Source organism: Phytophthora infestans, genomic scaffold (assembly GCF_000142945.1).
Source record: "Phytophthora infestans T30-4 supercont1.30 genomic scaffold, whole genome shotgun sequence".
NCBI lineage: Eukaryota > Oomycota > Peronosporomycetes > Peronosporales > Peronosporaceae > Phytophthora > Phytophthora infestans.
In genome coordinates, this window is record NW_003303729.1 from 379,319 (window position 1) to 398,498 (window position 19,180).

Sequence of the window (19,180 nt, forward strand, 5' to 3'; positions counted from 1 at the left end):
TACGGCAAGACCCAGGAGTGCCAAGAATTGCATCTTATCACTGTTGCAGAACGTGGAGAGCACCTAACGCCTCGTCGAGGCATCGAACCCGCCCGTATGAGCGGCGCAATGAAAGCATTTGCCACGGATCTCGCAGCTCAAGGCCTTAAGCCTTCACGAATTCGAAACGGAATGATGGGTCGCTTCGCGCTGGACAAAGAGACACTTCCTTCGCTGCAAGTTGTTCAGCGCTTTGTCAATTACTACACTCGGTCTCACCTACGGAACAACGACTACATCGACGAGGCCACGAAAGACATTTGGGATGCCGGATTTACTGGCAAGGAACATGCTGATTCCCCCTTCACGTTTTCGTGGCGTCTGACGCCGGACGGTAAGCCGTGGGTCGGCCGTGGAACAGACAAAGATCCCGTTTCTTGTAGGTATCTCTACGAAGAATCTACTGCAGAAAGTCAACCGTGATCCTGATTCCTTTATTCTGCACATGGATGCGACGTTTAAGCTGTCGCAAGCTTGGTATCCTGTGTTTGTCGTTGGTATCTCCGACAGCAATCGATCATTTCACCTACTAGCGATTTTTATTTCATCGCAACGGAAGGAAGAACACTACACTAAGGCGTTGCTCGCACTGCGTCGCGTATATTTGCAAGTCGTGGAACAGCCAATGAGGGTTTCCTACGTCATGGGTGACGCGGACGATGCGCAGTGGAATGCGGTACAGACAGTGTTTGGGGAAGACAACTCCTTGTCAACGCTAATGTGCTACTTTCACGTAGCCGCAAAGGTGTTCGAGCGTACGCGCCATCTTCCTACGGATCTCGGGCACGTGGTAATGCAAGGGCTGCAGGATATGCACTTCACCCGTGATGCGTATGATTACCTGGAAACGAAGCAGAAAGTTTTGAGTCAGTGGGGTCAATTGCTAGAGTTTGAAACATTTGTGACATACTTCACAAAGCAATGGCTTACCGGCAAGTTCGAGCAGTGGCAGTGTTTCCGATCTCCGCGAGGCTTGGCTACGACCAACAACCCCGCAGAACAGTTTAATCGGTCTCTTAAACGGGATTACACACTCCATCGCCGGCTCAAAATGGGTGTGCTTCTGGTTCGAATGTCTGCTTGCTGCAAAAATGAGTCCTTCAACACCCGTGAGTTTGCCGTCACTACATCTCCATCAACAACACTAAAGAGGAGAATGCACGAGCTTCGCCGCCAAGGTATCATATATCAGCACTTACCATCGCGCAACAGCATATCGTTCTTGTTGAACGAGACGGAGCCTTCAACTGACGTGGCGCACGTCTTCCAGCAGTCGACCACACGTGTCTACGATCCTGAGCTGAAGCGGACACGTGAGGCGCTCCCTGTGACCGCTTAGCTCAGCTACCACACGGGCCGGATGGAGCTGAAAGGAATGCCGCCAGATAGGTGGGCTATTGACGCCGCCACAGGACGTTGTCCCTGCCTGTACAACATGAAGTATGCTGTATGTGTCCACTCACTCCTAGCGATGTACGATCGAACTCACGACGGAGAAAGAGAGCGCTTTTGTTACCGCGGTCCAGGCCGTGATATTCGACAATCTGCAGGAAGGCCAATGAATAACAAGCATGCTCTAGATAATGAACGTCGTTAGTAGGCAGGTAATTCAAAACAAGAACGAGAAATAACTCTTCAGCATATATATGTACCAATACTGCAACTCGTATTCGTACATGTGCTCCTTGTATGCTGCTCTGCACTGGGGCGACGAATGGTAGCAGTACGGCCACCGTTGATTCAGCGTAACTCAGAGATGATGCTGTTTCTGTCTGTCCTTACGCTCTCCGTACCAGCAGTAGCCTAATAGTCACATCGAACAGATATTCGTCAGTACTCTAGTTACAAAAGCCGATATGCGCTACCCACCGTTTAGGGACTTACAACTGTGAGGCAGCCAACCAGGTGTTCCTCAGCTTTCTGGTCGCACTAAATGTAACATTGACGCAGGACGTCACCGAACGGATCACTAGCTGGTGACAACTCTCCTTGGCTCCTTGACCTTGACAGCACCTCCGGCTACCGGACACCGCTGTGCTAGACCGTTTGGAGCTTCCTGGATCTACGCAACAACATTTATTAAGCCACACCTATAGCAGCAGTTCCGCATAGCCGTATTGACGCACCTCGACTGTGGTGGTGGCGCCCCCTCGCCCCCTCCGTATTACTTCACCACGAACGTTTATTTCACAGGCCATGTCTGGCAAAGATCCTCTTGTGCAAGAAAGCGCTGCCTCAGTAATGCGTGGTGTCAATGGCGCCGCATATCTTGTCCTCAAGCGGTGGTGACTTGCTCTGTGTGGGGCGTTTTCTGCTGTGTGGATAGTGCTAATTTTAAGTAACAATGGTGTACCACTGGCCGCCAGTCTGGCGCTCGTTTCGCAAAGGCTTTGCGGCAAAGCACACACGTGCACTGTACTTGCTCTGCTGTAGTGCTATTATGCATTTTGTGGTGGTGGACGCTGGTTCCAGTAGTGTTTATGGTATTTTGTCTATCGATACCACCTTGCAATGTCAAAAACTAATATAGCGCACAAGTAGTACAATTGCCGGTAAAAGCCATGAGGACCACCTTGTGGAAGTGAAAGGGCTCTTATACACTAAGTGAAAGGGCTATTTGAGCTACCGGTATTTTTTATAATAATTTTGTTTGCTCCACTTTTGACTTTTTACTTTAAATAATGTTGCCACTAAATCGATATCACAATTATTAATTGATTTGTTTTTCCAATTTCAATACACTGGTTGCTACGGTATTGGTTAATTCAACTCCGGCCATGCCACCCCCGTCGCCCACGCGAGACGGGCCGAAAAAGCAGTCTGTCGAGTGCGAGGCTTCCAAGGTGAAAAGTCCCGAGCCTCGACAGCGTAGACGCAGCATGGAGGCGGTGCCGATGGAACCTCAAGAGACCATGGCGGCAACATACACCAAGAAATATCTGCAGCGTCGACGCAGTCAGGTGGACGAAGCACACAAAGAGCAGCAGCGTAGATCCAGTGGATGCAGACGAATGGAGCGCAGATGTAGCAGCTCGGATGCAGAATTTTTCACTGAACCTTTGAAAGACAATGAGTCTTTACCACCTGTTGAAAAGCAACAGGAGAATAATTGCCACGAGGAAAATGGCCACCATCACTCTGGTGATACGACAGTTGCAACTGACCTGGCTGCAACTGGGAAAGGGGTCCAAACGGAGAATGATGGTCATTTTGCCATGATTGTTCGAGACCAGAGCGTGAAAGTGACGATGACGAAGAAGCGGAAGGCTCCTTGCGGCAGGTCGACGCTTGCGCTGGCAGTTGTAGCCGGCGTTGTGACTGTCACGGTTGGCGGTGGAATTGCCATTTGTCGAATGTATCCATCGTCTCCTGCCGCAATTTCGATCAGATTCGTGGCAACAAAAACAGAGGAAATTCTCACCAGACTGCTAAGTGAGTTGCAAAGGGAAATGCGCTATCTTTCCGAACATATGGGAGAAACTTTACAGACGCAGTGGACAACATTGATGCTAAATCAAAAGTTGCGAAACACAGCGCGTGCTGCCGACGTGCTCGTTTCTTCAGGGCTGACAACAGTTGCCACTGTACACTTGACGAGCATTCTACACCAACTAAGACCCACACGTGATGCTCTAAAACTGTCGATGGAGTGGATTCAGTCACAAATGCACACAGTCTTCTCGTTGAAGCAACTGGAGTTTAGTGGCGTTAGTGGGATACTCGATCAAGCTCGCTCTGTCCTGCTCATAGCGCTGTCGTCTCTTACAGAGACACTGACGCATGGTACGGCGTGGACGCAATCCGCTTTGGACTGGACGGGATTGAAGTCCCATATGAGTGATGTGAGTCTTTCTAGTCACAAGTTTCTGGCCCCGTTAGAGACAACTCAAGCAGCGATCCAGAGTATAGCAAGAGAGCTTACAACACAAGAGTCTCAGGCCTTACAGGACGTCAAGCGCTTGGAGAACTATCGACTCACAATCGCTTCGGACACCAACGCAATACTGGCAGAAACTCGGGATTTCGCTCTCGAAAGTATTGGCAAAGTGAAAATGGCTGCTTTGGAAGCAATCGAGCGTCGCTTGAAGCTGCTGGAAGAGCGATACGCTCGATCCTTTGATCAAGCGCTGAAGGAGTACGAGCGGACGTCACAACAAGTCGAGAAAGAGGGCGGAGCTGAAATTACTGTGGAAAGCCAAGCTCAAGTTGATGCAGCGATGGCTATGAAGAGAGCTCTGACAGCGGATGATGGAAAGCCAGCGGAAGTGCCAGTTGCTGACGACTATGAGCTCTCTAGCGATGGACTTCGGGACGATGTTGCCACTGGCGGTATCGAGCTAGGAGACGTGGAGGCTGAAGAGCTGGCAGAGGCTTCAGTTGTGGCAGAGCAAGGTGCAGCTGAAGAGAGCGACAAGGAGGAGGTTGTAATCGCTCCTGAGCTGCTTAAAGAGGGCCTCATGACCATTAATCACGCAGAAGAACCGGCGCAGGAGCAAAGTTTTGAAGTCTTGGAGACTGAAGACGCTATCGAAGAGCTAGCACAGATATCGGCTGAGTTGACTGATCAAGATGCGAAGCTGTCGACTTCAGTGGATGAAATGCTGCGTCTTTCGATGTCAGCAAGCAAGGATCAAGGAGATGGTGTGGTGAAGATCGCGAAGGAAAACGTAGTGACGAATGAGCTGGAGTCAGTGGACAAGCAAGTAGAAGGCAAGCTGGAAGAAACGCTCTTCACGGAAGTCGTAGTGGACGTAGACAGCACGTTGCTGGAGATTGAGCGCACCCAAGTGGAACTGACGGAGCTGTTGGAGGCGCAGAACTTGTCAACGGTAGACGCTTCGAGACAGGAGGGAGATGGGCTACATTTAAACGTTCGAGCTGATGAGACCGACTTGGAGCATGATGTGGAGGCTGATTCGGCTGCAGCTAAAGGCACCGCGGAACGAGCTTTTGCTGCTGTGAAAACGCGGATGGCTACTCAACCAGGTCCTGAGATGGAAGGTGGTGTAGACGAAGAGAAGACTACGATCGAGTTGATGTTAACAGAGGAGCATGCTGAAGAACACAGCGATGTTTTAACGGACGACACGGAGATGGAAGTGCGGACCGAGGAGATAAAAGCTGAAGTCGTTCTTAGTGTGGAGCGAGAAAGTGAGAACGATGCTGTGGCAACTGGAAAAGAGACAGAAGAGCGTGATGTTGATGCAGTCGACGACGCTCCGTCAGGCGAGCAACCAAAGAAAGACGTTCATGTGGCTATCTCTAACGAAATCGAGGCTTTGGAGACGGTGGTGGCGAAGGAACTGGAAGAGCTGGAACAACTTGAACAGGTTCTGTTGCAGACGGAAGGCGTTCGAGTCGAAGAAGAGCTGCGAGCGATTGCGAAGGAGGAAGCGAGCTGGCTGCAAAGTGAAGAGGCTGCTCCGCAGCAAGACTCGCTGTCTGACCAACGCACCGCGACGATAGACACGAACGCGCCTGCTGATGTGAAGAGTGAAGGTCCTCCAGCGTCAACATCCCCTTTGATGCAGATATGCTTGCTCTCTTTGGTCTTCCTCGGCTTTGCAGCGTTGGCTGCGTATTTATTGATTCGATACCACAAGCCTAAAGTGGTTGCTCGATCGCCACGACGTAAGAGATGGCAACGATTAGCGGACTTGGATGACTCTGACACTGAGGAGGTAGTGTTGATGCAAGACAGCTCGGACGAAGAAGACGCAGAGGGTGCGTCTAAGGAACCTCCAGAAGAAGTGGAACTGACGTCCAGTGTCGAGTTGAAGGCAACAACGATCGAAGCTTCGGACGAGGAGGTTGATGATGGCGAGGAGACGGTGGAGACGCACGAAATTGTCGAAGAACACGAAGAACTTGTGGAGGACGAGGCTGAGTCCAAGGCAACTCGAACTGTTGTCGTTGAAAGTGTCCAGACGACGTACACGGCGGATCATCCTGCCTCGTCTAGCTCGGACACGTCGGCGGATGATAGCAGTGCCAGTACTGCCAACACTTCTGTGTCCACTCCACCGAAAGACACTCCAGACACGTCTCGACGCCCTCGTCGAAGCCGTCGCCACACGCACATGTAGGTAAACAAGCAACAAAGTATACGAACAGACTAGCAAAAACGTACATACAAAAGATGACAGGAAGAGCAGAACATCCTGACTACAATTTGAGATAAAGCAAGAACGCTTCGCCTTCTCTTCTCTACATGTAACAAAACTAGGGACTGCTAGTAGCGTCGATGTCCCGATAGTCGCTATGACGTAGCAGTTGCGGGGACTCGCTGCTTTCGGGCCGCTTGACAACTAGTTTGTAGCCGGGGCGGATCTCGCCGCGGTATCCTTTGGGAAAGTAGGCGCGGTTGTACTCGCGCATTTCGTCGTACGTCATGTCGTAGCGTTTGGCCAAGTCTTCGGGAGTGTCGCCAGGCTCCACGACGTGAATTTGTTTGGTGAGTTTCACTTCGGCGATGTTGCGTCGACTGGCCGCTTGTTGCGCCGCTAAGAGATCCGGCACGATTACTCGTTCTCCAGGCACGAGTTCTGCACGTTTGCCGACGGGGTATCGGCCACGGTTAATCTGCAGGAAATGAGAGTATGGAATGATGTAGCTCTTGCAAATGGACTCAAAGGTGTCCGTGTGAGCGACCAGGTGTGTCTTGTACCGTGCGAAGGCGGCCGATGTCCCTGTGTACGTGACTTCGTGTTCGCTTATGGCGTTTAAAGCTGAGGCCTTCGCGTCTGCGTCGCTACTAGCCACAGGATCGTCCTTCTCCATCTCGCCAGTGTTCATCAGTCGCACGTGCAGCAGTTGACCGGGACACAGCAAGCTGCGCTCACCCGTGGGGAAGTACCGGCGGTTGTCCTGGCGTAAAATCTCCTCCGTTGTGTTGTACAGTGCCGCGATGCCTCGCAGCGTCTCGCCAGAGCGCACGAGGTGCATCTGACCCCAGCCATTGTCGATGCATTCAGGTGGCGGTGGCAAAGACACGGCGTGCGCTTCCTCCACGACGAGCTGCTGGCCCGGGTAAAGCTTGACGTGCCGCTTCTTGCGGCCCAGCAGCGGATTCAGCGCCAGTAGCGCCGCCTCCGTCGTCTGCGTCTTGAGCGCTATACTGACCAGCGTGTCGCCCTCGCGGACGTGGTAGCGGAATGGCGACGGCGTTGGAGGTGGCGGCGCCAGGTCGCGCGAGTTGCTGGCGCTCGTACTGGAGCTCACGGTGCCGTACATGGCGATCCTTGGGTCTTTTGATTGGCAAAAGTTCGAATGAAAATGTGGGATTATCTTTGCCACTGCAAATGAAATGAAAAAAAAATGCAGCTGAAATTATCAGATTCTTGTTGAAACTCTTTGTTTTGCCAATATTGGTGGCAGTCTAGAATTCCGGTACGAATATTTTTAGGTGGAGCAGCATGGGTCAACGCTGCCGCGCAGTTCGTCGGCGTCAGTATCCTTGAAGATGGCAAAGCCAAGACCGACGCCAATGATCACAGCCACGAACATGAGCGTCTCGAACGTCATGATGACCAGCATGATCCAGTAGCCGAGACACAGATGCACCATGTACATGGCAGCCAGCACCACTTTGCTCCAGAGTGGCAGTCGACGTACGATGCTAAATTTGGGGGTGTCTGGCACACGACCGGGCTTCACGAACGATTCGTTGCTCGCAGCGAGGCCGTCGCTTACACTACTGGCTTGCGGGGTGGCCAGGGACACGTAGTCTGCCTGGCTGGACACGATGCCGTGGTCTCGGTACAGTCGCGTCTGGACGAACTCACGGAGCTCTCCGAATCCCTCGAGCGACATGGCCAACAGCACAACACCCAGGAAGGCGAAGGCGTATTTAACCCCCGACGAGATCACCCAGGGCTGGAACAGCAGCATCAGACACGTTGCATCACCGCCGATAGCCAGCTGGAAGCCGTTGAACATGACAGAACCCGCGCCAGAGCAGAAATCGTCGGACGAGCCTTGGGCCGCCACGTACTTGGTGGGGTTGTCGAACACCAGCTGCGCGTGTTCCTCTGAGCACGTGTATATCTTCTGTGCACCCTTAGAAATCCACGGCACGGCGTGTTTGAGCTGGTCGTAGCCCTTGCCGCACACGGGGCACTTAATGTCCGTTGCGTCCTTGTAGATCTCGTCCGTGGTGATATCGGCTTCCTCTGGAGAGCCTAGATTCGCGGCCTGTAGCGACAGATAGCACATAATTAGACGAGTTGCATAGTTAAAGGTTTAAGATGGAGCACGTACCGGGTCGTTCTGCAGCGAATCGATGTGGCCAGCCATTTCACAAGCGTAGATGTACTGGTCACCTAGAATGGAGGCATTGATGTTGGGCTTAACGTCCATGTTGCACAGCGGGCACGTGGTCTTGCCGAGATTCTGGTCGGCGTCCGCAAACAGCACCAGCAGCAGCGCCAGCAGCGGCAACAGCAATCGAGCTCTCGCCATTTCGAGAGAAAGAGTAAAAATGAGGATTTCGTAGAAGGTGAAAATTTACGTTCAGGAGTGCGCAAAGCCGGACAGATGTTGACCAGATTGTACCCCAGGTTAAAGGACCGCTCTGGGCAACGTTAGTGGCCGAAGTGTCCACGACTTGGAATCGCCAAGGTGACGATGTAAATGAGCCAAAGTGGAGGAATCCTGCTAGGATGGCTCGCCGAGCCGCTCGGAGCCAACGGCGAGACTCAGCTGCGCGCAGTTGGTTGATGCAACACGGAACGCCGCCCTCTCGCACAAGATATTATTGACACGCATTGTTGAATGAATGGTGGAGGTGATCGGTCACGAGCTCCATGACCGATTCCTCCTTCGCCGCCTCGTTGCAAAGTTGCCCTGCTCGGTGATGGATGCAACAGGAAAGCACCATCCCAGCTCCGAGAAGTATTCAAAACTCGGACGTTTGGCCACGAAAGCCATTTTTCCGAATGTGTCGTGGAATTTCAGATTTGTATGGAACCTAATCCGCCCGTCTCTGCAAAAGCAAATTTGCTCTACAGCTGAACAAGTGACGGCAGAGCTCAGTCTTCAATTCGCCCGCCTCCGAGATGCGTCCCTCTGTGCTGTTAGCCGCCGGTGCGCTGCTGGCCGCATCGGTGCCCGCGCACATCCACCACAACCACCACCACGAGCTTCATCAGCTGCACAACATGCACGCGATGCAGGTGCACCGCGACTTGGCGTCTTCGGGCGTGAGCTCCACCGACTATACGTGCCCCGTGTGTGGCATGTCCACGCTAGAAATGGGCTACGATAACCAACACTACGTGGTGATGAATCATGGCCAGAAGATCTACTCATGTGGCATGGCGCCACGCACTTTAGAACCTTACACCTTCGAAGTGACGGACACGGCCTACCTGGCCGCCAATATGGCCGAGTATATCATCAACCAGACGGACACCGACGCCTACGCTGCGTGCGCGAACGCCTGCGACGAGTGCTCAGATGGCATCAGTGACCCCGTGTCCGGTGACTCCGTCACTAGCGACAACTACGTGTACGCGTGTCTGAAAAACGGGCAGAAGATTTACTTCGCCTCGCAAGACAACAAGAACTCGTACCTTACCAGCGTCAACACCGAGCCGCGGTACTTGGTGGACAGCGTCATTTGCTCAGGTGTCGCATGCTCCGATGCCACCAACATCACAACTTTGAGCCCCGCAGCACAGAGTTTCGTGGCAGACTTATCCTCTGCCACGCCGAGTGCCACAACTGCCGCGCCCAGCGACACGACCACCGAGTCGGACACGTCTTCGCCCGACTCGGACTTCTGTTCAGGCCAGGGATCTGTCATGTTCAATGGCTTCCAGACGTCGATCCATGGATCATGTGTGATGCTGCTCTTCCAGCCCTGGGTGCTTAACAGTGGCGTCAAGTACGCGTTCGGATTCATCGGCTGTTTCCTCATCGCATTGCTGAACGAGTCGCTTGTCAAAGGACGAGAGATGGTGCGTCAACGACTGCTTGCTGCACGTAAGCTCCGCCCTCACGACAAGCTGCACAAGATGCAGTGCAAGGCGACGCTGGCCGTTCTGTACATGATTCAGATGACCATCGCGTACTTTGCCATGCTCGTAGTCATGACCTACGAAACTGGTCTCTTCGTTGCCCTTATTGTCGGATTTGGCGCTGGCTTCTTGCTCTTCAAGAACTCAGATCAGGACATCACAGAAGAGCGTGGATCGTGGCGTTTCACTGACCCGTCCACTGTGCGTATCCAAGTGGAAGGCATGTCGTGTATGAAGAACTGCGGCACGACGGTGGAGAATGCGCTGAAGAACACGCCTGGTGTCACCGACGCAGTTGTGGAGTTCGACGAGCGTGCCGCCTACGTCTCCGGCTCTGCGCAGTACGGCGACCTGGTGGCGGCCATCGAGGGCGTTGGCTTCACTGCTGAGGTCAACAATCAGGCTGGACGCAACAGCAACGCCTCTCCTCACGCGTAAGAATTTTATGCATAAGCACGCTGTTCTTAAGAAAACAGCGAAAATTCTCACTTTTATGAAATATTTGTTTTCGGATGTTGCATTGGCTGTAGTGAATGCCGCAAAGACGTTTAAGTGCAACTCAACATTTGCTAGGAAACAAGTAATGCAAAAGGCAACAACGGGAAGTATTTACGCCAAGCAGCTGACCATTCGGTGGATTCTTTGCGTTTTTAGTAGGTACCGTTCGTGTCATTTTGCAAGAGAGTGCAACGTCGACAATGTTGCAGTGATTGTTGACAGCACCTCAACATGAAAAAGTTGCCTCCAATCTCCTTACCCTTGCGCGTGTATCCGTTGATCGGTCACGTTAATTGCTTCGTAAAGGGCTCTTGGAAAGTCTCGAGCAGTTGCCGCACCTTCTTAGCGCCCACGCCCGGACAAAGCGACAGCTCCTCCATCGAAGCATTCATGAGCCCCTTCACTGTTCCGAACGTGGACAACAACGTCACTACGTCTGTCTTGTTCACCGATCGGATGGAGGTGAGGACGTCGTTGGCTTTAGGCAAGAATTCTGCCTCCACCTTCTCCTTGATTATCGTTGCCGACTTGTTCTCGTATGCTTTAAACGTCTCAAGATATCGCGCAGCCTCCAGCCAACTCCACGCGAGCACCAGTGTGAAGCCGCTTAAAAGCGCCACGCGGTTAACTTCTCGCAGCGCCACCTCATTGTCGTCCACATCGACAAAGCACAAGACGAGTTTCGTTTTATAATGCGTTGGGTCGTCCTTCCTCACACTCTGCACGCGTTCGTCTAAATAGGAATTATGTAGTAAATGATATCGCACACTGAGGAACAATACACAGCAGGAAGACTCGCCCATCACATAGTCCGGGATTAGTCCATCCCGGAACTCCAACCCCACATTGCGCACAGACTTGAGCATCGGGTTTCCCTTCTGTCGCCGATTCACGTAAATTGTGGCAGCTGCGTCTCGTGCTGGAGGTTTGTCTTCTTGTGGCGGTGGCGCTACATACGATGACGTCTTTCTTAGCTGCGCAAAAGCTTCGTTGAAAGTCAGAGAAGACGGCGTGGATCCATCTTCCTGTGGCAGGTAGCGCGGCGCCGCATCATTCCCATCGGCCACAGGAGGCAGCGTTCGCGAGTCTAATAAGCTTGGGACACTGGCGTCGGATACTGAAGCCCCTGAGGGCGGCAACGAAGAAGCTACTGTTTCGACTGCGTCGTCGCCATCGCCGGAAGCTCTTGCATCTGCAACTTTGTCTTCCATCTCAGTTATGCTTCACGATTGGTAAAAAACAACGAATGATGGCATTGGTTGAAATGAAATGCAAAATAACTCTTCATGAATGACATATAATTATTTAAAATAAATTCTTATTTAACGGTGGGCCCTGTCTCATTGGGGTAATCGTCAACTTGACACGGCAATGCCACCAATTCCAGACGAGATCCTGCGTCCAAGCGGAGAAACGTTGAGCGCATCGTACTCGCAGCTTTCGGAGATCAATGGCGATGCACACTTAGCACCAGAGCGACCTCCGTTTTCATGGGGTAAATTCCGGTCCTTCGTGGGGCCTGGGTGGCTCATGAGCATGGCTTACCTGGATCCGGGCAACCTCGAAGCAGACCTTCAAAGCGGTGCATACTCGCGCTACGAGATCCTGTACGTCACATTCTGGAGCACTGCCTCTAGGTGGACTGTATCAGGTACTAGCTGCGAGGCTGGGCTCCTGCACGGGACGTCACTTGGCTGAGCTGTGTCGAGCCGAGTATCCACGTTTCGTCACGTATGCCGTGTGGGTCATGATGGAGCTGGTGATCATCGGTTGTGACATCCAAGAGGTACTGGGTACGGCCATTGCACTACAGATCCTGTTTGGACTGCCCTTGTGGATCGGTTGCTTGATAACAGCGCTGGATACGTTCACCTTCCTCGCTATCGACCGACACGGGGACAACAAGAGTAGTCGCCTGCTCGAAACCTTCTTCATGGGGCTCATCGGAATCATGTGCGCGTGCTTCTTCGTCGATTTTACAGTCAGTAAACCTAGCGGCACTGAAATCGCCAAAGGTATTGCCATCCCACGCATTGACGACCAGAACGTGATGCAAGCTGTTGGCATGCTCGGCGCCATCATCATGCCGCATAACGTCTATCTGCACTCAGCACTTGTCCAGTCTCGCAGTCGACGTGGCGCGGGTACCGATCCTGTCAAAGAAGCCAACTTTTATTTCGGATTGGAGGCGGTTCTGGCACTATTTGTGAGTTTCCTCATCAACATGTTCGTTATTTCTGCGTTTGCCAGCAACTTTTACAGCGAGCAGTGCGACCAGCTAGCTGCAGATCCGTCGTCCGATGTCTACGGTGCAGGCATCCAAACAGCCTGTATACCCGCTGCTGCTGCGTTAGTATCAGGCAACGATATTTACAGCGCCTCAACCGGACTCGTTTGCAGCATTGAAAACGGTGTAGTAGCGGTGGCGTGCACCCGGTGCTATACGATAAAGCATATCGGGAATTATTGCCAGCAAGTTGGATTAAAGGAAGCGGGAGCAGCTGTGAGCAGCTCGCTTGGACAATACGCCAAAGTTATCTGGGCTGTCGGATTGGTCGCCTCGGGACAAGCATCGACAATGACAGGGACATACGCCGGTCAATTCGTGATGGAAGGCTTTCTGGATCTTCGTATTGCAGCGTGGAAACGCGTGGCAATTACACGCACGATGGCGCTTGGTCCTGCGCTGGTAGTTGCTCTGCTAACTGAGTACGACGGATTCCATAGTGACATTGTGAGCGAGATGATCAACGTCATGCAGAGTGTGCAACTTCCATTTGCACTGGTACCGCTGCTCACATTTACGACCAATAAGCGGCTAATGGGGCAGCACAACCGATGGATCAACTTGGCATTGATCGTCGGTACACTCGCGCTCTTCGGAGTAAATTACACGCTCGTCTTCCGGACACTGCAGCAGGGTTTCGACCTGTCGTCCAATGCCTGGGCAGCTGTGGCCGTTGTGGCCACGTTCTATGGCGCGCTGGTGCTTTATCTCATGGCCTTCCCATTGCTACACTAGGTAGGTTTGTAGCTACGTTGAAGACATCAAGACTCAAACACGATTGGTCAATATCCATCATATTCTTGAGAAATTTACATTCGTAGTCATCCCCAACTGGCAAATGCAACTCACTTGCACAAAGTATCAGCAAGTCTCGACGTGAGTGCGTTGAAGTGCGTGACCGTCATTCTCGTTTTTGCTGCATCTCGAATGGGAGAAGAAGTCGCCGCGCTGCACGTGGCGGCCGCGTCACCGCCCGCCAGCGGCGTATTGTCGCCTCGCAACGACTTTTTCGTCTCACAACGTGCCGCCACCGACTTCGAGCTGAGTCGTCTGGACACGCTGTCGCTCGAAGAGCAGGAGATCTTAGCCAACATCCAGGAGCTGCAACTGCAACTCATGCAACTCCGCGCCGAGCAGGAGGAGGACAGCGACGACGACTCGACAGATAAGCCACTCAATTCCTCTGGCAACCAGCTCATCGTCGTGTCCAACAACCTGCCAGTATTACTCGAACGTCAGCCACAAACTGGACGCTGGAAAGCCACTAAAACCACCGGCGGATTGGACAAACTCATGTGCCTTACAGGCGTGCGAGCCGAAATGAACTTCCTGTGGGTCGGCTGGGTAGGTCAGCATATCCCCAAGAGCGAACACGAGGCTGTTCGTCGCCTACTACTGCAACACAACTGCCTCCCTGTCTTCTTATCTTCCGACGTGGCGTCAAGACACACAGGCTTCTCTTCCGAAGTGTTATGGTCGCTATTCCACTACGTATCGGAGCCTGTTCCGTTCACTTTCAACACTGGCAACAGCTCGAGTTTCCATCCGACCAAAAGGTTCAACAAACAAGACTGGAGAGCGTATGAGTCAGCGAACGAGAGCTTCGCCGACGCTATAGCCGAGATGTACAACGAAGGGGACTCGGTATGGGTCCACGACTACCATCTCATGTTGCTACCGTCTCTACTACGTCAACGGATCCCTCTGTGTCGCATCGGATGGTTCTTACACACGCCATTCCCAGCTTCAGACGTATATTGTCGTCTCCCTGTACGCTCCCAGCTACTGACGGGTGTTCTACAAGCAGATCTTGTGGGTTTCCAGACGTTTGACTACGAACGTCACTTCCTTTCCACGTGTCATCGACTTTTAGGCGTCGAATGCTCACATAAAGGCGTCCGAAGTGTCTCACCCGACCGTGACCACTTCACATCGATCGGTGTGTTCCCAATTGGCATCAGTTTGGAGCCATTTGCACGTGCAGCATCCAGTATGCCCACACTGAATCGCGTGAATGAGCTACACGACAAATTCGGCGGCAAACGGATCATTCTGGGCATAGATCGACTGGATAATATCAAGGGAATACCGCACAAGATGTTGGCGATGGAAATGCTACTGGATCGATTCCCCGAGTGGCAACACAATGTTGTTCTAGTGCAAATTGGCATCTCGTCACGTTCCGGAGTGGTTGACAGCAAGTCTACAGGCGCTAACGACAACACGCGACGTGCCAGTGCCAGTAGCGCCAGTGGAGACAGCAGTGCGCTGCTTCCTCGCTCCGCCTCGTATCCTATTGTAGGCCCAACAAGCTCCACGGGCAGTGACAGCCCTATCAAGAGTCTATCGGAGTCTCCACCCAAGGCTGCGAGTCCAATGGCAGGCGGGAAGGGCAATATCGGCTACGATCCGTGTCACCAACTCGAGATGAGCTCGCACAGCTATCACAATATCGTTACGCAAGTGAACCAGATTGTCGGACGCATTAACGGCATCTTCGGGACGCTCGATTACGCTCCGATCCACTTTATCCAGCAGCAAGCAACTCCGCATGAAGAGTTGTGCGCATTGTACGACTTGGCTGACGTTTGTCTGGTGACGTCGACTCGAGATGGGATGAATCTCGTCTCGCACGAGTTCATCGTGTGTCAGCAGCATTTCATGCGCAACAAAGACGAACGGAAGAAAGCAGCGCGTGCTGCAACAAGAAAGTTGAGTAGCAGTCTCAGTTCTGACAACGCATCCGCGCCAGCGCACTCAAGAAATACCGAGAGTATGAACACTGCAGCCAAGAGTGGCGTGCTGTCTCCCATCCAATCCCCAAGACAATCGTCGGCGTCTGTGTTGACAGACTGGGAAGGCGAAGACGGAGGGCCCGGAGTGTTGGTGGTGAGCGAGTTCGCAGGCTGCTCCCAGTCTCTGAGTGGCGCTATCGTCGTGAATCCGTGGAATATTGAAGACGTCGCGTTGAGTGTTCACCAAGCGTTGAGTATGTGTCGCACGGAGCGGGAGATCCGTCAGCAGAAACTCTATCGCTACGTGTCCTCGAACACGGCGTCAGCGTGGGGGGAGCAGTTCTTGGAAGAACTTAATGAAGCAGTCGAGAAGAACCGCAAGTCGTCGACTCAACTGCCGAAACTGGACAGGAAAACCATCGTCCGAGCGTATCGAAGTGCGCAGAACCGCGTGATTATCTTGGATTATGACCGGACGTTGACACCGCAGCATTCGCTGCTGCCTCTTGCAGCCGTTGGACCGAATTTTAAGGCTCTACTTGACGCACTGAGTACGGACGAACGTAACACGGTGTTTATCGTCAGTGGACGAGAGAGGAAGTTCCTGGAGACGTGGCTTAATGGTGTACGAGTCGGTGTGGCAGCAGAAGATGGATTCTTCTATCGTATGAACTTGAGTAACACGCGCGAACATTGGAAGACGATGAGTAAGTTTCAGTATGACGTCGCTACTGCTCGATCGGGTGGTAGTACAGCGACGATGGCGGGTGTGGGAAGTGTTATTGGCAGTCTGGATGCGTCGTACTCTAGTGAAGCGCACAGTATGATGCATATGAGCATGGGGAGTCTGCCAGCGTATTCTCGACACAGCTCTGTGCCCGGATCTACAAATACAGGAGACAACACACCAGTCGCGGGGAGTATCGCGCCGACAGACGACTCATTCGGTGGCGATGATATGTCGTGGAAGGACTTAGTGCTGCCTACCATGCTCACGTTCACAGACCGAACGCCAGGAAGCTATATCGAAGACAAGGAGAGCTCGTTGACGTGGCATTATGGCGACGCGGATCCGCATTTCGGTAGCTGGCAAGCGAAGGATTTACAGATCATTTTAGAGCGACAACTCATCGGTACAGCGCTGGAAGTGTATCAGGGTCACATGTCTGTTAGTGTGGAGCACGAAGGCTGCACGAAGACGCGGGTGCTCGAAGGAATCCTCAAGCACTTGTCGCTGCCTGACCAGATCTCCAAGAAGAACGACCAAGCTGTTGACTTTGTACTCTGTGTGTGCGACGACGTGACGGATGATCAAATGTTCCAGACGTTGAATGCGCTGGTAGCCGAGTCGAATGAACGTCATGACGAGAGGAAAAGAAAAGAAGAAGAAGAGGCAGAGAACGAGCGGATCCGCAGGAATTCCATCGCGTTGAGTAGCTCTGCGTCGTCTCAGCTTCGTGCTCAGGCTGTGCCGTCTGCTGCGCACGTCTCAAAGGCGAAACCTCGCATGCCACGTCCTCGAGGAAATGGCGTGACGGATGAGTTGGACCCGACAGTTAAACTCAAAGCAGTGAGAAGACGACACCACAACGAGCAGATAATTGGGGCAGCAGCTGCAGCAGTGCGAGGACATGACGAGTATTCCACCGACGACGATGACGAGCTGGACGCTGGAGATGTAATGGATGACGACAACAAGGTGGCGTTCAGTCGCTTACAGAAGGTGCCTGTGCGTTTGGCCGAGAACGTCGAGATCTTTGCTGTTGTTGTGGGGCCGGATGTTCAACATAGCGGAGGTCGTCACGCGTGTTCGTTTGCAGTCGACTCGTTGGCTGATGTGCGTAAAGTTCTCAAAGAGTTCGTGGATGAAAGTCGCGAACGAGGAACAGCAGATGGCGGAGATGACATAGCTTCGTTATCGCCTCCGTAGGATGAATAAGTGACCGATTGACTTTATGAATGGGAGACCTTGCTCATTGTTGTGTTAGAGCAGATCGTAGAAGAATTCAAGTCCTGGAAGGCACATACAGAAATGTAATTTGATAGGTCAGCTCCAAGTAGAGAGGGTGTACAGTACGCACCTTGTCCGAGCTCCCAGATCGCAACACCCACATGTTTCTCCTTGTACAGCTTCAGACGATCCTGTAGGAACTGCAGACACGGGAAGAAAACCACGTGATGGCTGTTCGTCTCTACAGCAGTGTACGTGTGTTGACATTCCTACAGTGAGGAGCATACATGTCAGTCTCCCATCTCTCTAGTAGGGACTCCCTGTTGCGTCTTACATGTGCCGTAGCGTCCCATCGAATCTTAGAGACTTCATTGTCTGTAAGCGACTGGATGTACGTGCTCCCCGTAATGGCATCTGCGATAGAGATCAGTTAAAGCATCGGGATAGCGTACATCAGCCCTGTTACTTCTTACCGCGGTTGTCATAACCGTAGAATGGGATTCCCATCAGAACTTTCTGTCTCTCCATCGGCGACATCTTCTCCAGTGTCTTCTTCAGCCACGGATACGGCGCATTGGGCCCTGGCATACTGAAGTCGTACGCATTCATGGAGAACCGGTGCACTAGTGGAGCCAGCTCGTTGAAAATCTCGTGCGTAACTGGCAATTCACCCTAATAAACCCATAACAAGTTAGAAACACGTTAACAGCTATTCGTTATATCATCGATACCTCCTTTGAGCTTCTGGACAGCACGAGGATCAGCAGCTTATCTGCAGCTCGGAAGGCGCGACCTATGTGCTGCAGCATATCGACTGTCCCTTGCATCACTGGGATCTCGAACACCATCCCGTCAAACTTGAAGTCTTCCATCAGCTCCAGCATCTTGTCGATGATCACAGGGACGTCCTCCGAGCTGAGACGGTTGCGTTCGTAGACAATGCGAGGCACGATTTCAGGTCCTTCTCCCTGTTGATCGTCGCCTTCAACTCCGTTCTTGACGTCCAGCATCCACTGACGGTCGATATCGTGCGTGCCCGTGATGATCGGGACGTGGTCGGTGTCCTCGCGTAGTTGCAGCCACACGGGCGAGATGTACGTGAACTTGGTGCGGAATTTCTTGGCCCAGTCGTAGCCACGATTGTTGCATGGCGTCACATAGCCCAGCGTTTCGCCTCGGAACTTCTTCTCCACTTTGGTGGCCGCTCGGGCGTGTTCCTGTAGAATGAGCTTGGGTTTGAGCTTGGGTGTCACGAGGCCGCGAGTCCAGACGGAAGGCACATCTTCACTTCCGTCCGTCGGTTCGGACGCGCACTCCTGTCCGCTGCATTCCACTTCCACAAAGTCGTCGTGCTTGACGAAGTTCAGCTGCAACAGAGCGAGTTAGACACTGTCTCACATTTTACACATGGAAATATCATATTGATGGCGGGTTTTACGTTGCTGGTAGCAAAATCGAAGTCGTCGTCGTCTTCCTCCACTTCGTCGGCATCCTCGTCACCTCCCCAAGCGTAGGCGCCGCGATCCAGTGTGAATGGAAGCGTCAGAAAGCACGCAGCTAGTGTCACGAGCACCGTCGGCTTCATGGTGCTCAAAAAGTATCTGACTCGTGATTGATATCCACTGATTGGTTAAAATGAAAGCATTGTTTT

General features: G+C 52.6%; 8 protein-coding genes across 8 annotated transcripts; 4 read left to right on the forward strand and 4 right to left on the reverse strand.

The window, feature by feature from the left end:
* Window positions 1-2,816: 2,816 nt before the first annotated feature.
* PITG_13715 (uncharacterized protein) lies at window positions 2,817-6,217 on the forward strand (the record flags this gene model as incomplete). Its single annotated transcript, XM_002899369.1, has 2 exons — window positions 2,817-3,471; window positions 3,808-6,217. 2 exons carry the CDS (start codon window positions 2,817-2,819, stop codon window positions 6,123-6,125), a joined length of 2,973 nt encoding a protein of 990 aa, XP_002899415.1.
* A 44-nt stretch (window positions 6,218-6,261) lies between these two features.
* PITG_13716 (uncharacterized protein) lies at window positions 6,262-7,295 on the reverse strand (the record flags this gene model as incomplete). Its single annotated transcript, XM_002899370.1, has 1 exon — window positions 6,262-7,295. The coding sequence occupies one exon, from the start codon at window positions 7,270-7,272 to the stop codon at window positions 6,262-6,264; it is 1,011 nt and encodes a 336-aa protein (XP_002899416.1).
* Window positions 7,296-7,440: 145 nt separating this feature from the next.
* On the reverse strand, window positions 7,441-8,942 carry PITG_13717 (uncharacterized protein; the record flags this gene model as incomplete). The annotated part of the gene is made up of 3 exons (XM_002899371.1): window positions 7,441-7,689; window positions 7,732-8,232; window positions 8,299-8,942. The coding sequence occupies 3 exons, from the start codon at window positions 8,497-8,499 to the stop codon at window positions 7,441-7,443; spliced, it is 951 nt and encodes a 316-aa protein (XP_002899417.1).
* A 153-nt stretch (window positions 8,943-9,095) lies between these two features.
* PITG_13718 (uncharacterized protein) lies at window positions 9,096-10,496 on the forward strand (the record flags this gene model as incomplete). Its single annotated transcript, XM_002899372.1, has 1 exon — window positions 9,096-10,496. One exon carries the CDS (start codon window positions 9,096-9,098, stop codon window positions 10,494-10,496), a length of 1,401 nt encoding a protein of 466 aa, XP_002899418.1.
* A 344-nt stretch (window positions 10,497-10,840) lies between these two features.
* On the reverse strand, window positions 10,841-11,786 carry PITG_13719 (DNA excision repair protein ERCC-1; the record flags this gene model as incomplete). Its single annotated transcript, XM_002899373.1, has 1 exon — window positions 10,841-11,786. One exon carries the CDS (start codon window positions 11,765-11,767, stop codon window positions 10,841-10,843), a length of 927 nt encoding a protein of 308 aa, XP_002899419.1.
* Window positions 11,787-11,927: 141 nt separating this feature from the next.
* PITG_13720 (Metal Ion (Mn2 -iron) Transporter (Nramp) Family) lies at window positions 11,928-13,578 on the forward strand (the record flags this gene model as incomplete). Its single annotated transcript, XM_002899374.1, has 2 exons — window positions 11,928-12,163; window positions 12,222-13,578. The coding sequence occupies 2 exons, from the start codon at window positions 11,928-11,930 to the stop codon at window positions 13,576-13,578; spliced, it is 1,593 nt and encodes a 530-aa protein (XP_002899420.1).
* Window positions 13,579-13,770: 192 nt separating this feature from the next.
* Window positions 13,771-17,508, forward strand: PITG_13721 (alpha,alpha-trehalose-phosphate synthase [UDP-forming], putative; the record flags this gene model as incomplete). The annotated part of the gene is made up of 3 exons (XM_002899375.1): window positions 13,771-15,571; window positions 15,632-16,782; window positions 16,837-17,508. The coding sequence occupies 3 exons, from the start codon at window positions 13,771-13,773 to the stop codon at window positions 17,506-17,508; spliced, it is 3,624 nt and encodes a 1,207-aa protein (XP_002899421.1).
* PITG_13722 (uncharacterized protein) lies at window positions 17,472-19,128 on the reverse strand (the record flags this gene model as incomplete). Its single annotated transcript, XM_002899376.1, has 6 exons — window positions 17,472-17,591; window positions 17,660-17,798; window positions 17,864-17,943; window positions 18,003-18,201; window positions 18,261-18,896; window positions 18,968-19,128. The coding sequence occupies 5 exons, from the start codon at window positions 18,411-18,413 to the stop codon at window positions 17,563-17,565; spliced, it is 600 nt and encodes a 199-aa protein (XP_002899422.1).
* Between the last annotated feature and the right edge of the window lie 52 nt (window positions 19,129-19,180).